Genomic DNA, 20,423 nt, shown 5'->3' on the forward strand with positions numbered 1-20,423 from the left:
TCAAAATTTGGACTTCAATCTCAGAGTTATTACATTTCCTCAGAATACTTTTTTTTAATTATTATTATTTTGACTTTAAAAACTAAAGTCAAAATTCAGAGATTACACGTATAATTCTTTGTTTTTCTGCACTTTAGTAAACTTTTGACCAAATACTTTTTACTCTTACTTGAGTATTTCTTGGACGGCTACCTATTATTTTGACTTCAGTAAAAATATATTAAAGTAGTTGTACTCTTTAACTCTTTGGGAACTCTCTCAGCTGTTTAGTTTTAAATTCTGTGTAATATACATTTAGGAACCCGATCCACACTCCGTTCCAGTTGGTGGCGCTAATGCACGTTGCTTTCCAGCCGCCATAATAAAAAGAAGCAGTTCATCCCTCCAGGCCAGTGGGGGGCGACAAACGCACGCGTAAAGCGCCATACGGTCACGTGATGTCAACAGCTAGCAGTTAGCCTCCACTGCAGCAGTTAGCTGTGACCATGTCCGGCATGTCTTCAGCCCAGCATCTCAGAGAGTTCATCAGCCAGCGGCTGACTGCCGCCGCGGAGGAAATCTTCTCGGTCTTCCAGAGAACCATCGCCCAGTACGAGGAAGAGCTGGACCGCCAGCGCAGACTGCTGGACGGCGGCTGGAGACCGGACTGCGGCTTCCAGAGAGCAGGTCAGGAGGGCCGGCTCGGTTCTGACCCAGGGTGTGTCCAGTCAGAGCTTCGCTTCCTGGAGGTTCTGACTTTAGTCCGGCTCTGATGTTCATTGGACCTGCAGAACCGAGAGATCAGAGTGAAGCTGCGGATCCGCTCCTTTTCAGTCAGCCGGTGGCGTATCCGACCGGAGTAAAACAACAAAACCTGGGCAAAATCCCACCTGGTGGCTCAGATTAGAGCTCCGATTTAAATGTAAAAAAGAAAAAACATACAGTGATCAACATAAATAAGTAAACCCCATTCGAAAAGTAAAGATTTGAATCAAAACCTCAATAAACACAAGAAGAATTTCCTCTATTTTCGCCATTTTGACTTTAGAGACTAGTTCAACTGGTTTAACTGGTTCAGATCCCAGTCTGACCTGTTATCTCCACCCTCTGGTGTGAGACAGCCGGGCGGTTCTGTCTCCGCCCTCTGGTGTGAGACAGCCGGGCGGTTCTGTCTCCGCCCTCTGGTGTGAGACAGCCGGGCGGTTCTGTCTCCGCCGGCTGACAAATGACGCGGGTCTAAACCGAGGAGGATCCGGTGACCCGGTTCATTTTTTTAGCTAAAATGATTGTGAGGACCAGATTTATTTATAAATCAATGAAACATAATAACCATAATAGACATTACTGAATGAATGAAATGACAGGTGAAGATGATGGTGGAGTTATTTCCTCAGTAGAAACTCCGCTGTTAGAAAACATCTTTGTTTTTTCATTCATTATCTCCTGCCTAATTCAGAATCTATATATATATATATATATATATATATATATATATATATATATATATATATAAATGTAGGCTGTGGCTCTGCTGATGGACAGTGAGGTTTATTGGTTTATTTGAAGTTTCACTGAATGTACAAACTCTTACAACTAAAATATCGACTCTTATTCAAAAACTATACCAATATTCAAATACAATCAAAGAAATTCATAATTTCATATCAATTGAAAATAATGTCTTTCTGGTGTTTTGGTCCTTTTTTAAGGACAGTTTTGTTCATTTCATTTGTTGTTTCTGTTGTTTTATTTATTTATTTTGGACACTTCTAATGTCTCCCAGTTCCAGTTTTCAACTTTATAATTTAAGGTTTATTCATCTTTGAGAAAGTCTTATTTTGTTATTATCGTTCTATTACTATAAAATGATCTTAAAACAATATTATCATTTATCGCGATACTTCTGGGAGGATTTATCGTCCAGGATTATGATGACAGGTGATATTTGAGATAATAGTCAAACATCAGGAAGGTTCTGGTTCCGGCCCGGTTGAGCGGTCAGAGTCTGAACTCTGATCTTCTCTCTCCAGACCCGCCGCTGCAGCCGTTTCCCTACATGGACGAGCAGAACCTCCAGATCCAGAACCACAGCCTGGACCTGGAACCAGAACCTCTACAGGTCAAAGAGGAAGACGAGGAGCTGCGCATCAGCCCAGAGGAAGAGCAGCCGGTTCTGAAGCCGGAGGCCGACACGCGCGCTGCGGCTTTGGCCTACGAAGGAGCCGGAACCGAACCGGAACCGGGCCGGGACCGCCTTCCGGCAGCCGAGAGCCAAGACCGGCCCAAACGCTTCGAACCGGCCGGGAAGGCGGATCAGAACCACAGCAGGGCTGAGCGATCCAGCTGGACTCAGAAGTGTGACGTTTGCAGCAAAGCGTTCAGCAAAGCGTCGGAGCTGCGCGCGCATTACCGCATCCACACCGGGGAGAAACCGTTCTGCTGCCCCACCTGTCAGAAAGCCTTCACCTTCAAGTCCAACCTGCGGGTCCACCTGCGCACGCACACCAACGAGGCTCCGTTCTCCTGCCAGACCTGCGGCAAGCTCTTCAAGCACCGCAGCAGCCTGATGGTGCACTGCCGCAGCCACACCGGGGAGAGACCGTACGCCTGTGCCGCCTGCGGGAAGCGATTCACAGACAAGTCCTCGCTCAAGCAGCACTCGGTCACACACACGGGCCACAGGATGTACTCGTGTGCGCTGTGTGGGCGGGGCTTCAATAGGAGCAGCTACCTGCTGCAGCACATGAAGGTCCACACGCCAGAGAGTTTCTCAACATGAGTTGGAGCCGAGAGGAACTTAAAACCGCCCCAGGAATCGTGCTTACTCGACAAACCTTCACCATCTTGTCTCAGTTTAAATATCTTCCTGCAGGTGTATATTGAGCTCAGAAGTGTCTAAGTTCACCTTTTGTTCTCCCAGTGTTTTATAAGCCTGGCGGGTCACCAGGCTCAACTTGCCTAATCATTGTTTATTTATTTTACATAAGTCTTTTATACACCAGTAAACTGGGTTCATAGCTGACGAAATGATGCGTTCCTGCACCTCTGTTGAGCTCATGCTATCATTTCTGAATCATGTCTCTACTCAAGATGCACTTTTTGTAGCTTTTCACAATGTTTAACGGCCCTAGTGCCTGTACTGCCAAGCTTAACATGTTTTCTGGGGGAAACCCGTCTCCTGTCTCTGTGAGAATTTATCAAGAACCAATCAGAGACGTAATTTCTGATTTAAATCAGGTTTTGGTTTCCTTCTCACTTACTTAGCCACTTATTTTCAAAAAGTGGCTGTTATGTCAGTCATCCCTGTGAGTTCTGTGACAGTGTTTGGATCAGGATATGAGAATTCGTGTTTAACTATAAGGATGTGGTTCTAATGTCAGCAGAATAAAGAAAAGTGTCAAAATTACTGGAAGAAGTTGTTTTATTGAGAAAAAGTTACAATAGTTACTAGGATTCATTGTTCAGTGGTTTCAAAGTCCTGATAATAATCCGATGTTGACGTGTTAAAAGATTATTTCCTGATCTGTAAAATTGATGCCGAAGAACTTAAGATGCTCAACATTCATCATTTGAATTTTTTTTATTTGTTTTGTTCTCATAAATTTACAACTTGATTTTTCTAATATTATGACTTTATTCTGATAATATTAATGTTTTATTTTTGCCTAATTAACAGAAATAATTTTGGTTATTTAGCTTGTCTTAAGAGAATATGGGATCATTTTTCAGTCCTATTTTCAATATGTTATTCGTTCTTTTATAAATGTCAATTTCAAACAAAGTATTTAATTAGCATTTTAGATAATTAGATATTTAACTCAAAGAATTTAGTTTGTACCAGAACATTTACCTTGCTAACGAAATATTTAGCTTGAAGCTAAATATGTTTTCTAACTAGATATCTTGCCAGCTAAGACATGTAGCTTCAGATTTTCTATTTAACTTTCTGACTAAGTACTAAAAATACTTCGTTTCAAGTTCAATATTTTGCTTGCTTAAAAAAGGCTTGCTAACTTATATTTATCACTAATTATATTTAGCTTCAGACTTGATAATTAGCTTGCTGGTGAAGTATTTAGCTCCAAGCTGAATATTTAATTTGATTTACTTGCTAATAACTTTGACTAAATATTTAATTTGAAGCCAAATATTTAACCTGCTAACTAAATATAGCTTGATGACTTAATAGTTACATTGTTTACTAAAATATTTAGCTTCAAGCTTGATCATCAGCTCGCTAACATTTAGTTTGAACATTAGCTTCATTTACTGAAGCTTTTAAGGCTTAAAAATAATTTGCTAAAAACTGGATAAACAATGGTTTCTTATATTTACCTCTAGAAAAAGGAATCAAACAGAAAACTTTTGGAGTCATGACTGTCTGAAGGTAAAGATCACAGAATAATAAATATATAAGTAAAGCTTTTATTGTGAAATGAGTGAGTAGTTTTTCAGCAACAAGTTTTCAGCTGACAAACAAACAAGAAGTAAAAAGAAGCCAAAGTTTCTCTAAAACCATAAATTATAGTTCAGAACTAAAACTAAATGGTTCCTGTTTGTAAAGTTACACATTCAAAATAAAAAGTATTAATTTAGGTTATTATCCTGTCATAACAAAAATATATTTTATTTCAAAATAAATGTTGAGAAAGTTTAACTAGCAAACGAACAAAAAACAAGAAGCCAAACGATCATTAAAATCAGAAATTGGCAGTAAAAATGGAGAATATCAGCGGCACCTCCAGTGTGTCATTAAAACATCCAATCCCGCTCCAGCAGGCTCGGTTCCGACCCAGATCCAGATCTCAGTGGAGCCGTTTTTCTCTCCTAGACTCTTTCAGCTCCTTTGTCCAGGTCCAGTCGGGATCCAGGCAGAACTTCTTGTTCTGCTCGGTGGTCACTCTGCAGGAGAACAACATGCAGGAGGTTCAGAACCGGACCGGCTGACCGAACACACAGCTTCTGGGTCAGAACCGGACCGGCTGACCGAACACACAGCTTCTGGGTCAGAACCGGACCGGCTGGCAGAACACACAGCTTCTGGGTCAGAACTGGACCGGCTGACCGAACACACAGCTTCTGGGTCAGAACCGGACCGGCTGGCAGAACACACAGCTTCTGGGTCAGAACCGGACCGGCTGACAGAACACACAGCTTCTGGGTCAGAACCGGACCGGCTGACCGAACACACAGCTTCTGGGTCAGAACCGGACCGGCTGGCAGAACACACAGCTTCTGGGTCAGAACCGGACCGGCTGGCAGAACACAGCTTCTGGGTCAGAACCGGACCGGCTGACCGCCCAACACCAGAACAAAGTTCATATTTTGGTATTTATGCATCTTTAAAAGCCAACAGAATCATTGTTTCCATCCTGGTTCTGGTCTAATAATAATAATAATAATAATAATAATAATAATAATAATAATAATAATAATAATGCAGATTTGTTCTAATCTGATCACAAATGGAGACTTTTATTTTGAAGAGGAGCTTTATTTTGAAAGTCTGGCTTCGTTTCATTGGGCTCCAGCAGCATCCGGTCTGTGAAGCCCAGAATCTCCGTTTTGATGCTATGACTCTGTTTTCAGTGATGATCTGATCGTGTGTTGAAGTTGAGGTGACTCACATGACAGATCTGACTCTGCAGTGAAGCGCAGAGTTCTTCATCTGCTTCACTTTCGCTTTGGGAATCTTCGTATTGCTGTTGCCTTGGCAACAGGCATCAAGTATCTCGCCCGGTCCGACCGGAGCTGCGAACAGAACCAGAACTTCAGCACCAACAGCAGATTCCCAGCTGAAGCAGAGAGACAGAGGAGAGGAGAGTAGTAGGAGAAAGTTTCTGACCTGCAGAGCTGGACCGCAGGGAGCAGAGGAGAGCCAGGAGGCAGAGGCTCAGCTGGATCTTCATGGTTCCGGAGGTTCTGGGAGTGAGCCGGACCGGTCCGGCCGGCTCCGTTTATATGTTCAGCAGCAGCAGCTGTTCTCGGAAAGCAGCGGCTCCTCTTCCTCCTCTTCCTCCTCTTCCTCCTCTTCCTCTGGATTCCCTGAAGGACACAGAGTAGAAATTCATTGAACAGCTGCGAGGAAGTGAAGCTGGAAAGGAAAATGTGAAAAAACACATTTTACCACCAAAACACAGAAATGCCTTTAAAATCTTCTTCACTGCTGAGTGAGAAATAAAGATTTTCCTAGAAGATCGAACCTGAAACGGTTCCAGAAAGTTTCATAGAAAACATTTTCCTCTGCAAACCCTCAGCCAGCTGGCCAATGGGGAACGTCGGTTCACCAAACGTTGTCTGAACGTTCACTGCGAACATTATGCGATAATTAAATCAGTGTTAAAATGAGATTTTTAAAAAATATATTTAATCTTTTTAGGAAAAGTCTGCATCTGCATGTTGTATTAAAACTGAACGTTTGTTGGAACGTTGATATAAAATACGGTTCCAAAACATCAGTACCGCCCCTGGACACTAGGCGGCGCCCTGCCCTTATCCTCTCCATTCAAATAATGGTTTGATGTCCGATTTTCTAATCCTCATTTCTGCATAATGTGTATAGCATTTATTCTAGCGTTTGGTAAACTTATCTTAAAGGGGAATATTTATTAAATAAAAGTCCAAGAAGTACTTTAATTTGTTGTTCTGTCAGATTGTCCTACGCCGTCAGATCGTCATACGCTCAGCATGAACTGACGGCTGCACCTGTCAGGTATCCTCCGTCATTACCATATTTAATCAGCAACATCATGACGTAGATCGTCATACTTTGTTAGCAGCTGTCTGACATCCAGTTTCACGGTGTGTGTTGTAGTGGCTGCAGTTTTAGCTCCTCCTGCTTTAATAAACTTCTATCCCGTCATCACTGAAAACAGTTTATTGACTTCTACTTTCACATCTTGAGTTTTCTACTCCTGTCAACTGTATAATGTTTCTGTTATAATGTTGTACGGAATAAAAGGCAACCAGAGCAAATTATTTTTGATCTGATTGCAAACAGCAGCTTCCGGTTTGGGGGAAAAGCGGCTCGGTCGTTTCCGGTCTGTTGAAAATGTCGTTTTACACTCGGTGCTGCAGGACTTGGTCAAGGTAACAATTAACGATGAACATCGATCCAAAGCCCCAACAAGTCAGCTGGAGAAAGGTTTTAAGATGTTCACCTCGTTATGCATTCACTGACAGGAAGGTGAGTTTCACTTTATTAAACTTTGTGGCTAACATTAGCTTTAGCTTATGCTAGCAGGCGATATTCTCGGACATTGTTCTTGTAAAAATGTGATATTTAAACATTTTAATCCATCCTAACGGACAAGGCTTTTATCTCCGTTAGTGTCAGAGGCCAAGTAACGGGGAGGTTCCGGTTCGGGCTTTTGGCTTCGGAACCATGAGTAGCTTAACAGCAGAGCAGCTCTGGAGTCAGAGATCTGGTTCAGCTGCTGCTCAGGTTGTTTTGCTCCGAGTCCCTTCATGTCTCCGTGTTATTTAGCTTTATTAGCTTTGCATGTTTCCTGTTCAGAGCTCAGATAGTTCGGTGTTTACAGTGTTCGGGCGGATCAGTGGTTCGGCTCTCTGGTTCCCATCAACTCTCTCAGGCTGAATGCAGAAGTGACTCCGTGGAAATAACTCGGGAGGATCCCGAGTGACGGGAAGGCTGTGTGGCGTTAGCTTTAACTGGTAGCGACGGATATTTACAAGCCGCCATCTTAATTCAGGATAATTTGGAAATGAATGAAAACTTAAAGGCCCGTTTTATTAGGAAGACAACACTGTGCATAGTATCGCCTTATTTGAGTCTGAAATACGACTTTGTCAAAGCGGAAACAAGAAAGCCACATTTCATCAATGCGGATGTGACGTCAGCGCCGGACGCGCAAACAGCCGAATCTGACAGCGTGATGATCTGATAAAATACCGGAGCTTTTTGTATATCGTGCTTCGTTTTGGCTGGTAAAGACAGCGTGGCGGAAGTGGCGTCATGTCTAGGACTTCTCAGCTTTGATCCGTTGTGTGCAGCCGGAAGGTTGTTCAGTGGGAAATGTTACCACTGATTCCCAGTGGTATTCAGGGACCATAGTTTCCTCTAACACAGGTCAACAGAACTGAATATCAAAATGAAACACCATTAAAAGTCAGGAGAATGTTGGCTGCAAACATTCTGCCAATGTTCGCCTGATGTCCACAGCCAATGTCATCCGGACGTCCCCTGAACGTCTCCTGAACGTCCCCTGAACGTCCCCTGAACGTCCCCTGAACGTTCCCTGAACGTCCCCTGAACGTCCCCTGAACGTTCCCTGAACGTCCCCTGAATGTCTCCTGAATGTCTCCTGAACGTCCCCTGAACGTCCCCTGAACGTCCCCTGAATGTCCCCTGAACGTCCCCTGAACGTCTCCTGAACGTCTCCTGAACGTCTCCTGAACGTCCCCTGAACGTCAGCAGGTCTGCCTCACAGATGTTTCCTTTTCATCATTTTATTGTTACTGTTGATCTTCTCGTTTGACCCAAAGTCCTCCTGACGGGTAGAGAACAGATTCATACGCTGAACTTTTCCATATTTTATCATTTATCAACCACAAGCATAAATATATTTCAATGGGATTTAATGTTTGGAACTTAATTTTAGGTTTGTGGTTGTAATGTGACACACTATGGAAAAGTTAATGGGGTGTGAATACTTTTGCAAACTATTTCTCTCTTCCAAAAAAACCTATAAAATAAATAGTGAAGGATTCTCTTCATTTAACATTAAACTCAAATATTTGCGGAAACATTTAGGCGTCAGGAGTTTAATTCATAAATATGGACAATTTCAGTCCAACTTTCACTTCTTCCAGTGACCTGGACCGGAACCGCAGGAAGCGAAACCGCAGGAAGCGAAACAGCAGGAAGCGAAACCGCAGGAAGCGAAACCGCAGCGGCTTTAAGAGAAAGAACGAATCTGCTGATTCCTGGTTAAATGTGAAAAAACTCACAGCTTTTGTTCAAAGAAAAACCCAGAGAAGCTTCATGCCAACTAAACACAGGAAAACGTCTTTCATCAGAGTAATTAAAGGTTTTATTCTTCACTCTGCAGCTCTATCAACTTTTTATATGATCAAAGTTTGTAGCTTTAAAAAGTTTTTACTCTTTAATCGGGAATAAATGATCATTCCTGAGCTGAATGAAAATCGGTTTGTGTTTTTATTGTCCGAGTTTCGCTTCTTCTTCCGGTTCACAGAAGAAACGCGAGACGTCCGTCTGGTTCCAGTGGCAGCAGATCCGGGTTTAAAATGGAAAACAGAACTGAGGGGAACCTCGTCTTCCTCATTTCAACGAGACCGGGTCAGAACTTTTCCTCCTGGTTGATTCTGGGAACGCAGAGATGAGGTCACTTCCTGTCACATGACCAGCTCAGGTCGGAGGGGTTAACTAAAACTAACCAAACTGAAACAAAACCAGTAATTAATGGAGAGAAACTAAAGCAAACTGAAATTATTGATGTATCTTTTGTTTTCATGCTTATTATTATTTTTTAATCCTTTATTTTTGAGGTATTGAAAGATTTCAGTCTGTGATCAGATACTAAATTCCTGGAACCAGGGCTTTTATTTAGGAAAAACGTTCCTTTAAAAATCCTGTCTTCTCAGGTTCTAACTTGTTTTAAGTGTTGGAAAGTCTTTTATTTCTCCCTTATCCATTAATGAGAAATGTGTTGTTATGCCTTTAAATGTCCAGCTACAGAATCCTGTCTGTTTGATGTGGTTTAAAGTCAGGATCGTAAGCAAACCATCTTATAATTCTCATGTAGTTTATTTAACATTTGTCCAGGTTTTTAATGGGATTTTATCCAAGGATTTTCAGTTTGGAGTTAATCTGTTCTATATCTTTATTGCCCAAAACTGCCTGTTAAAAATCTGGAGTAGGAGCAAATTCAATGTCCTTCCTTTGGGTGTTATAGTTTTTATTACAAAGATTTGATCAAGGGTTTAATTTGAGCAGAACTGAAGTAGTTCTTTAAATGTTCATGCCTCCTTTAGTGTTTTAAATCTAATTCTCTGCTTTTTTCCAAGCCATATGAATCTGGACAGCTTTGTGTCCCAATCTATAAATAAATACATTTCTACTGTAGGGCCTGAAACAAGCAGGTCCATTTGAACAGATTCAGTTCTTTGGGTTAAACTCATGAAGGGGTGACTGTCCATCGCTGTATATCTGATCTAACTTTGATCAGAAGATCCTCATAATTACACTTGGTTATAGTTTTAGTATCTCTGATGATCAGAACTCCAAGGTTTGAACCCATTTGAGTTTTAATTTGGCACACAAAGAATTTGGTAAGAAAATGTCAATATCTTTTTAACGTTTTTTCCACATTCAGTTTATATCCTGCAAATTCACCAAAGCGCTGCACAGTGGTGCAGTTGGTAGAGCTGTTGCCTTGCAGCAAGAAGGTTCTGGGTTCAATTCCCGGTCTTTCTGCATGGAGTCTCCATGTTCTCCCTGTGCATGGTGGGTTTTCTCCAGGTACTCCGGTTTCCTCCCACAGTCCAAAAACATGACTGTCAGGTTAACTGGTCTGTCTAAATCATGGTCTGCCACAATGATTTATTACAAAACTAAGAAAAGATAAAGAAAATAATCTTTATCTTGATAAATCAGTAACCAAAAATTACTCCAAATAAGTTTAGGATGGATTTAATTCACTCAGTTCATGTCAGTAAAGAAACCCAAATAGATAAATGTTCAAAACTCTCGATCCTTATTACTGCGAATATTGTCCACAAAAGAGTTCCATATCCTGGGAGCCTTTCTCCCTTTTAATCCAAAGTCCCAATCAAAACGAAAAATCCAACACGTCAAAAAAAAAAACCTCCCCAAAAAATTAGAAAAAGGAGTGGTACCACCAAAAATGCCCCCAAAAGAAACGTGAAGTCCAGATCTCACCGGGAATGTCGCTCTTTCCCCCGGTGACGTCATCTCGATCCGGTGACGTCCTCTAGCCAATCGGCGTCCTCCTGCACCTGGCGGCGTTTCCTGGGTAAAAGCTCCAATCCAGCTCCTGAAGCGCTCGATCCGCGGCGCTGGGGCGAACCTTGATTGCTGTTTTATGTCTTTTCTAAGATTTGTAACTTATTCTAAACGTTCAGGCAATTCAAGTCTCGCGCTGCCTGACGTCTTCCTCTCTGATTGCGCCGCTGCGCGCACGCGCCCCTTTTTATACATTAATGTCAGCCACACCTGAAAAACCAACATGACCTGCACAAAAATCAGCTTTAGAAGTGGAAATACGGAATATTTTTTCAACGAAATAACAACAACTGTTATACAAACCATATGATACATTTACCTTTCAAAGTATTTATCCAGGAAAAAAACAAACATGATGTTACAACTTTAGCCAACATTTAAAATGTTTAGCTAACTTAGCCCATACATTATTTGGCTGTTTTGTAAACTTTCAGTGGAATTAAGTTCAACATCTGTGTTGAAGTTTTGGTTATAAACTGTTAATTCTTTAAGTAGTTTGACATTTATTTTCATGCTCTTATTTTGAAATCTGATCGTTTCCTCTTCATAGTTTGGTTTCTGGTAAATAACTGATGACGATACAATAAGTCGGGTTTGATAAAACAACACAAAAGACAAAGGAAAGCAGCTTTTATTTTGAAGAGAGTCTGAATGCATCATAGCTTTTAATCAACCCAAACAGGAAGTGACCCAAACAGGAAGTGACCCAAATCAGAAGCTTTGTCCAGACTGTGAGCAGGTTCAGACAGAAAGTCACCGGTCAACTCGTCACATCTGTAAAGTTTCTGCTGCGACTCCAACAGATAAAAAAACATTTTTCCTCACATTGTTTATAAACTGATCAGATTCAGCCGGTTACTGTTAATGATTAAAGGAATAATTCAACATTTTCTGCTCAGGAATCCTTCATGACATCATCAGGGCCTCATGTATGAACTGCGGCGCCATTTTTTACACACAAGTCGGCATGTATAAAAATGAAAATGTGAATAAATACAAACCTCTGACCTGCAGCAGCAACACAAACTTTATCTGGACAATAAACTGCAAACCTGAATTATTTGAACCAGGAAGCATCAAACCTGATGCTTTTCATGATTTTAGTGTTTAAACGATGAAACTGAACCACATTTATCCTCAGACAACAACACAAAACAAACTCCAGGAAGATGAACCTCATTTCATTCTGACTGCAGAGGAAACAGCTGGTCAGCAGATGGACCCACCAGGTTCGGTTCTGATCAGGAGACGATCAGGTCCAGCAGCAGCTGGTCCAGGTGAGCCGCTACCTGAGGAGCTCTGATGGAGGATTGATCACTGATCAGATGGACCTGATGGTTGATCAGCTTTAGATTCATCCTGGATCTGAGCAGAACTTGGAGCCCAGCGGTACCGGTACCGGTCCAGCTGCAGCCAGTGGAGCCGCCCGCTTTGTGAAAGAGCCTTATGGACAGAAAGCATCTCTGAACATGAAGCTGCTGCTGCAGCAGGTCTGACCTGGACGCTCTGCTGCAGCAGGTCAGACCTGGACGCTCTGCTGCTGCAGCAGGTCTGACCTGGACGCTCTGCTGCTGCAGCAGGTCTGACCTGGAGGCTCTGCTGCTGCAGCAGGTCTGACCTGGACGCTCTGCTGCAGCAGGTCTGACCTGGACGCTCTGCTGCTGCTGCAGGTCTGACCTGGACGCTCTGCTGCTGCAGCAGGTCTGACCTGGAGGCTCTGCTGCTGCAGCAGGTCTGACCTGGACGCTCTGCTGCAGCAGGTCAGACCTGGACGCTCTGCTGCAGCAGGTCAGACCTGGACGCTCTGCTGCTGCAGCAGGTCTGACCTGGACGCTCTGCTGCAGCAGGTCAGACCTGGACGCTCTGCTGCTGCAGCAGGTCAGACCTGGACGCTCTGCTGCAGCAGGTCAGACCTGGACGCTCTGCTGCTGCAGCAGGTCTGACCTGGACGCTCTGCTGCTGCAGCAGGTCTGACCTGGAGGCTCTGCTGCTGCAGCAGGTCTGACCTGGAGGCTCTGCTGCAGCAGCGGGTCTTGGTTCTAAATTTGTCCGCTTTAGTTCTAGAGTGAAAACTACTCAGCGTTTCATTCGTGAGGCTCCTGGTCTCCAGTTTCAGTGTCTGGATTAAAAATCAGTTTAAATGAAAACATGAGGTATTATGTTCACTCAACTGGACCGGCTGGTTCTGGCTGGTACCGGCTGGTTCTGGCTGGTACCGGCTGGTTCTGGCTGGTACCGGCTGGTTCTGGCTGGTACCGGCTGGTTCTGGCTGGTACCGGCTGGTTCTGGCCACAACAGGAGAGGATTCCAGGTCTAAGAACGCAGAAACAACTGTCACTGTGGTGGAGGCAGCATCATGCTGTGGGCCTGTTCAGCTGCCAGCGGTGAAGAAAATTTAGAAGAAGGACGACATCCAGAAAACTCTTCAACTGCAAGATGATTTAAACTGGTTTCAACTGGTTCCAGTCTGAACTGGTTCTAGTGATCCACAGTGAAGCCGCAGCATTGACCGGGTCTCAGAACCGGCTCGTCTGGACCGGTTCCCAGCGTTTCTTCGGTTTCTGGCCGGATCCAGCAGGAATCCTGAGTGAGGATGAGAATGTTCAGAGGTTCTGCTGCTCGGCGCCAGCCGGTTCCGTCGGGCGTTTCTGGACCTGCAGCAGGTCTTCACGGCGGTAACTGGGAGTAACTGGGCCTCACGCAGGTGCAGCCCACCGGAACCACCATCAGCTCCTTCCGGACCATGAATTTGTTTGGGTCGCTGGGACACGTCCTCCTCCTCAGCACCGTCATCCGGGCGCAGACCGCCACCGAGTTGTAGCTGCGATCCTCGCGCAGGTTGATGATGCAGCCGTCGCAGAAGCAGCGCGCCACCATGACCTCAGCCGGGACCCGGTCGGCGTCCCGGTGCACGCTGCAGAGAGAACAGGAACCGGGTCAGGAACCGGGTCAGAGACAGGAAACAGGTCAGGAACCGGGTCAGAGACTGGAAACAGGAAACGGGTCAGAGACAGGAAACGGGTCAGAGACAGGAACCAGGAACCGGGTCAGAGACAGGAAACGGGTCAGAGACAGGAAACGGGTCAGAGACAGGAACCAGGAACCGGGTCAGAGACAGGAAACGGGTCAGAGACAGGAACCAGGAACCGGGTCAGAGACAGGAAACGGGTCAGAGACAGGAACCAGGAACCGGGTCAGAGACAGGAACCAGGAACCGGGTCAGAGACAGGAAACGGGTCAGAAACAGGAACCGGGTCAGGAACCGGGTCAGAGACTGGAACCAGGAACCGGGTCAGAGACAGGAAACGGGTCAGAAACAGGAACCGGGTCAGGAACCGGGTCAGAGACTGGAACCAGGAACCGGGTCAGGGTCAGGAAACGGGTCAGAAACTGGGTCAGAGAGCTGCAGCAGGTCTTGGTTCTAAATTTGTCCGCTTTAGTTCTAGAGTGAAAACTACTCAGTGTTTTATTCGTGAGGCTCCTGGTCTCCAGTTTCAGTGTCTGGATTAAAAATCAGTTTAAATGAAAACATGAGGTATTATGTTCACTCAACTGGACCGGCTGGTTCTGGCTGGTACTGGCTGGTTCTGGCTGGTACCGGCTGGTTCTGGCCACAACAGGAGAGGATTCCAGGTCTAAGAACGCAGAAACAACTGTCACTGTGGTGGAGGCAGCATCATGCTGTGGGCCTGTTCAGCTGCCAGCGGTGAAGAAAATTTAGAAGAAGGACGACATCCAGAAAACTCTTCAACTGCAAGATGATTTAAACTGGTTTCAACTGGTTCCAGTCTGAACTGGTTCTAGTGATCCACAGTGAAGCCGCAGTGGATCACATTGACCGGGTCTCAGAACCGGCTCGTCTGGACCGGTTCCCGGCGTTTCTTCGGTTTCTGGCCGGATCCAGCAGGAATTCTGAGTGAGGAAGAAAATGTTCAGAGGTTCTGCTGCTCGGCGCCAGCCGGTTCCGTCGGGCGTTTCTGGACCTGCAGCAGGTCTTCACGGCGGTAACTGGGAGTAACTGGGCCTCACGCAGGTGCAGCCCACCGGAACCACCATCAGCTCCTTCCGGACCATGAATTTGTTTGGGTCGCTGGGACACGTCCTCCTCCTCAGCACCGTCATCCGGGCGCAGACCGCCACCGAGTTGTAGCTGCGATCCTCGCGCAGGTTGATGATGCAGCCGTCGCAGACGCAGCGCGCCACCATGACCTCAGCCGGGACCCGGTCGGCGTCCCGGTGCACGCTGCAGAGAGAACAGGAACCGGGTCAGGAACCGGGTCAGAGACAGGAAACAGGTCAGAAACAGGAAACGGGTCAGAAACCGGGTCAGAGACTGGAACCAGGAAACGGGTCAGACAGGAAACGGGTCAGAGACAGGAAACGGGTCAGAGACAGGAAACGGGTCAGAGACTGGAACCAGGAACCGGGTCAGAGACAGGAAATGGGTCAGAGACAGGAAATGGGTCAGAGACAGGAAACGGGTCAGAGACAGGAAACGGGTCAGAGACAGGAAATGGGTCAGACAGGAAACGGGTCAGAAACAGGAAACGGGTCAGAGACAGGAAACGGGTCAGAGACAGGAAACGGGTCAGAAACAAGAACCGGGTCAGGGAACAGGAAACGGGTCAGAGACAGGAACCAGAAAACGGGTCAGAAACAGGAAACGGGTCAGAAACAGGAAACGGGTCAGAGACAGAAACGGGTCAGAAACAGAAACGGGTCAGAAACAGAAACGGGTCAGAAACAGAAACGGGTCAGAAACAGAAACGGGTCAGAAACAGAAACGGGTCAGAAACAGAAACGGGTCAGAAACAGAAACGGGTCAGAAACAGAAACGGGTCAGAAACAGAAACGGGTCAGAACAGAATCGGGTCAGAACCAGAAACGGGTCAGAGACAGGAAACGGGAAACGGGTCAGAACAGGAAACGGGTCAGAAACAGAAACGGGTCAGAACAGGAAACGGGTCAGAAACAGAAACGGGTCAGAAACAGGAAACGGGTCAGAAACAGAAACGGGTCAGAACCAGAAACGGGTCAGAACAGAAACGGGTCAGAAACAGAAACGGGTCAGAAACAGAAACGGGTCAGAGACAGGAAACCAGAAACGGGTCAGAAACAGGAAACAGGAACCGGGTCAGGAAACAGGAAACCCAGTCGGTTCTGCAGAACTTTAACCACGACTCTCCTGACTGATCAAAGTCAAACTCTGAGTGTCTTTAAAGCTACATTTTCTCTGACATCATTTATTGATCTATACTTTTATTTATCGATCATCGACGATCGATAAATAAAAGGTTATTAATTAAAAATCATTTATTCATAGATTACCATGTCTCCATGCTAATGATTGCTAGTATTTATTATTTTATCACACTTATATAAATATCTTTTTCAATAAATCTTATGGCGCTTCTATGGTTTCATTTATATTTACTAATATTTTAACACCTTGTCAACAAATAATTTCCCCTTGGAGATCAATAAAGTCAATCTGCAATAAAATGAAATGATTCATTTATTGCGGATTTTTACAGGAAGGCAAACAGGAAGGCAAACAGCGCCCCCTGGTGTGGGCAATTAGAACCAAGAAAACAGCCGTGGAAATCCTGGAATCAGAACCAGAGACGAAAGGAATAGTTTGAATCATAATCATGCGTTTATTTGGAGGTGAAGAAGATCAGAGGCGAGATTTAAAGCTGCAATCAAGAAGAAAAGAAATTAGCTTTTTATTTTTAAAGGTTTTCAGAAGGAAATGTGTTTAACAGCAGAAATGATTAATGGTTTCCTGGAGAAAGTGACCAAACATAAGGAGGCTGAGCACTGCGCCCTGAGGAACACCGGCAGACACAGGAAACGAACCTGGAGCTAATGCATGCTAGCATGTTCAGGAGGGTTTATGTGAAGCTTTGATTTTAACTCTGAATGATGAAACATTCCCAAAAAGATGGAAGAAGATTTGAAACTTGGACTGGAAAAAAGTCCTGGCAGCTTTTTCTTCTTCTCTGGTTTTAAAACCTGTGAGGCTTTAACTGCTGCAGCTGGACTCTTTCATAAAAGCTATGGTCATATTTTTCTAACAAACTTTAAAAGTGCATATGTTCTCAAAATAAACTTATTAAAATCTCTGCGTCTGGAAGCATCTGAAGCTCAGGTTAAATTTCCACAGGCACTAAATTGGATTTAGTGACTATTTACAATAATATCTGTACATTTTGGTGAGCATGGTATGAAATTAACAACAAAAACTAAATAAAGTGAAACATGTCTGAGTCAAAAAGAAGCCAAAATTATTCACACATCTGAAAGATTTAGATTTAAAATGATTTTTTTTAGTCTAAAAGTTTATTTCTGACAGGAAATGATGCAGAAGAGAAGAAAACCTTAGAGGAAGAAACATGGCGGATGCATTGTTACTGTTATTAATGCACTTTTTATTTTATAATGTTGGTGTTTGTCACGTTTCCCATCATCTGTGTCTCTTTTCCTGATATTAAATACTTTTTTTAAAACTTGTTTACATTTGAAAAAATGTTGGTTTTTTTATACATTTTATATATTTTTTTAAAATGTCGTGCAAAAAATATTCCATCCATTTTCTAACTCCTGGTCCCTCAGTGGGTCAGGAGGACTGCTGCCTCCAGCAAGGTCCGGGCGAGAGGCGGGTCACCTGGACAGGTACCCTCTGTCACAGGCACACACACACACACACACACACACACCTAGGAAAATTAGAGACCAATTAACCTGACAGTCATGTTTCTGGACTGTGGGAGGAAACCGGAGTACCTGGAGAAAACCCACCATGCACACGGAGAACATGGAGACTCCATGCAGAAAGACCGGGAATCGAACCCAGAACCTTCTTGCTGCAAGGCAACAGCTCTACCCACTGCACCACTGTGCAAAAAATATGTATTTCCTTTGTAACTAAAATGTAACTATCTGAATTAGCAGCATAAATGTATTTTGGTGATGAGCTGCAGTGAAGGCTGGAAGGCCTCTGCACCATCACCCTCATCTTCAGCTCTGAACATCTAAATCACCTCCAGGCTGAAAAAACATGTTGATCAAACTAAAAGACCCGCCAGGCTGTGAATACGTCGCACCAGATTCTCATTTCTGTATTTTGAAAATATATATATATTTTTTTACATAATTTCTTTATTTCTAAATGTTTTCTGAAAAACTCACCTGCTGCGGGTTGGGCGAACTCCTGGATGAACCAGTTTATTAGAATAAAACCTGAAGCGCGTTTGGCCCGCGCGGGCCTCCGTACTCACCTGTACTCCCACGGAGACAGCGACCTGCGGCTCTTCTCCCGGAATCTCTGCGGCTCTTTGCGCATTTCTTCCAGCACCTGCGCACACGTCCTGTTGCTGCTCTGCGCACTCCGCTCGGTCGCTGCGTACTTCTTCAGAAATCGGTCCTCGCGGCTGCGCAGTTGCGCCTCTGTGACGCAGCCGGTCCAGTGTGGATCCAGGGGGTCGCGGGCCGCCGGGCCGCTCAGCTGCGGGGCGCAGGGGGTCCGCCGCGCCGCGGTGCGCCCGGCGTGGAGCAGCAGCAGCGCGCAGAGGGAGACCTGCAAAAGAACCACAGGTCAGAGTGAGTCTGCTTGTCCGGACCGGACCGGACCGGACCGGGGCCGGACGGCCACCCACCATGTGCAGCCTGCTGCGTGTCATCCTGAGCGGAGTGAGTGTCCGGCTGCGCCATCTCACCTGGTTATATAGCGGCACCTCTGCTGTTTCTGTCGTTTCTATGGGAAAACCCTCAAAACAACATTTCTGTATTGTGAATCATAAGCCCCGCCCACGCGGTCCTCAAACATCCTCCTTTCAGAGAAGATGTTGGTCAGAAGGTCCACTCCCTGACCCCACGGAACCGAGCCTGGACCTAGCAACACGTTCCCAGGTTCTGACTGAACCATCCGAACCCTGCAGCGCCAAGCTGTCTACACGCGCATGCGCACTCCCACCCAGCCGCATGTTTTAATGTTTATGATTTATTTCCAGCCTGTAAGATTAGACGTATTGAATTCTCTTCTTACTGGGTCAAAATTATACATACACCCGCAGTGACGTCTCAGCCAGGTGCAGCTGGCCACGCCCACCCGGTATCACTCCGCCATCATGAGATAAACCCTCCACGTGTGGCTATTAGTAATAATCCCACATGTGTGATTATTTCTCACTCAGACTGACTCAAGCTCTGTTTACATCTGACTCAGATGGAAATGTTATTTTGTCCTCATCACGGTGCGGTGATCTCCTTCCTGCTCACTCCGCCCGCAGGAATGCGGCTCCATCCAATCAGGAGGCGGCGATCCTGAGGCTCCGCCCACCGACAAACTATATAAAACTTTTCATCTGCATTTAGAAACAGATTCCCCTCATGTTTACACATGATGCTCGTTTCTTTTAACTTTATTTGCATAATCTCACAATGACATCAACAAACTTACAGCCTTTGATTAAAGCAAATTAAATAATTGTAGTTTTATTTTTGCAGGACCGACGTTTTCCGGTTGGTCATATTTTCTTCCTTGTTGTTGTGATGAACCACTTTGTTCTGATCTGTCACATAAAACGTAATAAAAAATAAAACAGTTTGTGGAGAAGCTGAACAGGAGCTGCGACGTTGATTCAATTCAAATTTGTTGTCATAATTACAATTAAATATCAGCACAAAAAAATGTGACCATCTGTTGATTTTACATAAATTTGCTCAAATGCAGAAACATGAAAAGATGGAAAACATCATTAATGTTGATTTCACCAATATGACTGACCCGCATCGCAGCCTGAACCAAGTTTTACTCATTTTTAACACTTTTCCTGTTTCAATATGATTTATGATTATTAGTTTTCATGGTAAGACTTTATTTGACAGGATGTGCAGAAGACTAACTTGACACCAGCATGAACATGAAGGAGTCTTTATGAATGTTTATGACTGTTGTCATTCGGTAAATAATGACACTTTTAATGCAAAGTTGCTCTAAAAGTTCCGTAAAATGTTATTATATACAAAATAATGCAAAGTCAGCACTTTTAATGGACTTTTAAAGCAACTTTTAGGGCAACTTTGCAATAAAAATGTCATTATTTACCGAATGACACTTTATGACAACAGTCAGACATAAAGACTCCTTCATGTTTATGACACTGTAATATCAATCTGATGCACACCTTCACATAAAGTGTTACCGTTTTCATCCGTGTTTCTACAAATAACTTGATGTGATTTTTAATGTTAACTTTGATGTTTAATTCTTTGATCTTAGTCAAAAATCTGAATTGTTCGTCATCATTATTCCTCCTCCAGTCTTTCTGCAGCGCGTTCAGCTGGAAACAGATTCTGCCGTCGTAAAAATCTATGAGACGATCAACCAGCCGCGCCGAACCGGGTCTGCAGTGACTCAGCTGGTACCGGTGACCCT

The 20,423-nt window shown here is 44.5% G+C and overlaps 5 protein-coding genes across 8 annotated transcripts in view; 1 reads left to right on the top strand and 4 right to left on the bottom strand.

Annotated features, from left to right (window-relative positions):
• Positions 1-20,423, bottom strand: part of LOC103460101 (voltage-gated potassium channel regulatory subunit KCNG4-like) — a 258,663-nt gene that overhangs the window by 196,337 nt on the left and 41,903 nt on the right. The window lies entirely within an intron of this gene.
• Positions 446-3,378, top strand: LOC145551198 (uncharacterized). The gene is made up of 2 exons (XM_081605658.1): positions 446-666; positions 2,010-3,378. Exons 1-2 carry the CDS (start codon positions 486-488, stop codon positions 2,756-2,758), a joined length of 930 nt encoding a protein of 309 aa, XP_081461784.1. The 5' UTR covers positions 446-485; the 3' UTR covers positions 2,759-3,378.
• LOC145551200 (C-C motif chemokine 24-like) lies at positions 4,391-6,512 on the bottom strand. Of its 2 annotated transcripts, none has more exons than XM_081605660.1 (4): positions 6,183-6,512; positions 5,825-6,024; positions 5,607-5,730; positions 4,391-4,881 (listed from the first exon to the last, which is right to left on the bottom strand). In XM_081605660.1, exons 2-4 carry the CDS (start codon positions 5,886-5,888, stop codon positions 4,785-4,787), a joined length of 285 nt encoding a protein of 94 aa, XP_081461786.1. In that variant the 5' UTR covers positions 5,889-6,024; positions 6,183-6,512; the 3' UTR covers positions 4,391-4,784. The 2 variants fall into 2 exon arrangements, with proteins under 2 accessions (XP_081461786.1, XP_081461787.1); XM_081605661.1 differs by having other exon boundaries at positions 5,825-6,073.
• LOC145551019 (interleukin-17B-like) lies at positions 11,598-13,903 on the bottom strand (the record flags this gene model as incomplete). The annotated part of the gene is made up of 1 exon (XM_081604886.1): positions 11,598-13,903. A coding segment is annotated over one exon (252 nt), but the record flags the coding sequence as incomplete, so codon positions are not given.
• LOC145551197 (uncharacterized) lies at positions 14,393-19,036 on the bottom strand. Of its 2 annotated transcripts, XM_081605647.1 has the most exons (4): positions 18,643-19,036; positions 18,265-18,563; positions 14,968-15,227; positions 14,393-14,896 (listed from the first exon to the last, which is right to left on the bottom strand). In XM_081605647.1, exons 1-3 carry the CDS (start codon positions 18,664-18,666, stop codon positions 14,981-14,983), a joined length of 570 nt encoding a protein of 189 aa, XP_081461773.1. In that variant the 5' UTR covers positions 18,667-19,036; the 3' UTR covers positions 14,393-14,896; positions 14,968-14,980. The 2 variants fall into 2 exon arrangements, with proteins under 2 accessions (XP_081461773.1, XP_081461772.1); XM_081605646.1 differs by having other exon boundaries at positions 14,393-15,227; positions 18,643-19,035.

The sequence above is a fragment of the Poecilia reticulata genome, chromosome 3, assembly GCF_904066995.2.
Source record: "Poecilia reticulata chromosome 3, P_reticulata-male-v2, whole genome shotgun sequence".
NCBI classification, from domain to species: domain Eukaryota; kingdom Metazoa; phylum Chordata; class Actinopteri; order Cyprinodontiformes; family Poeciliidae; genus Poecilia; species Poecilia reticulata.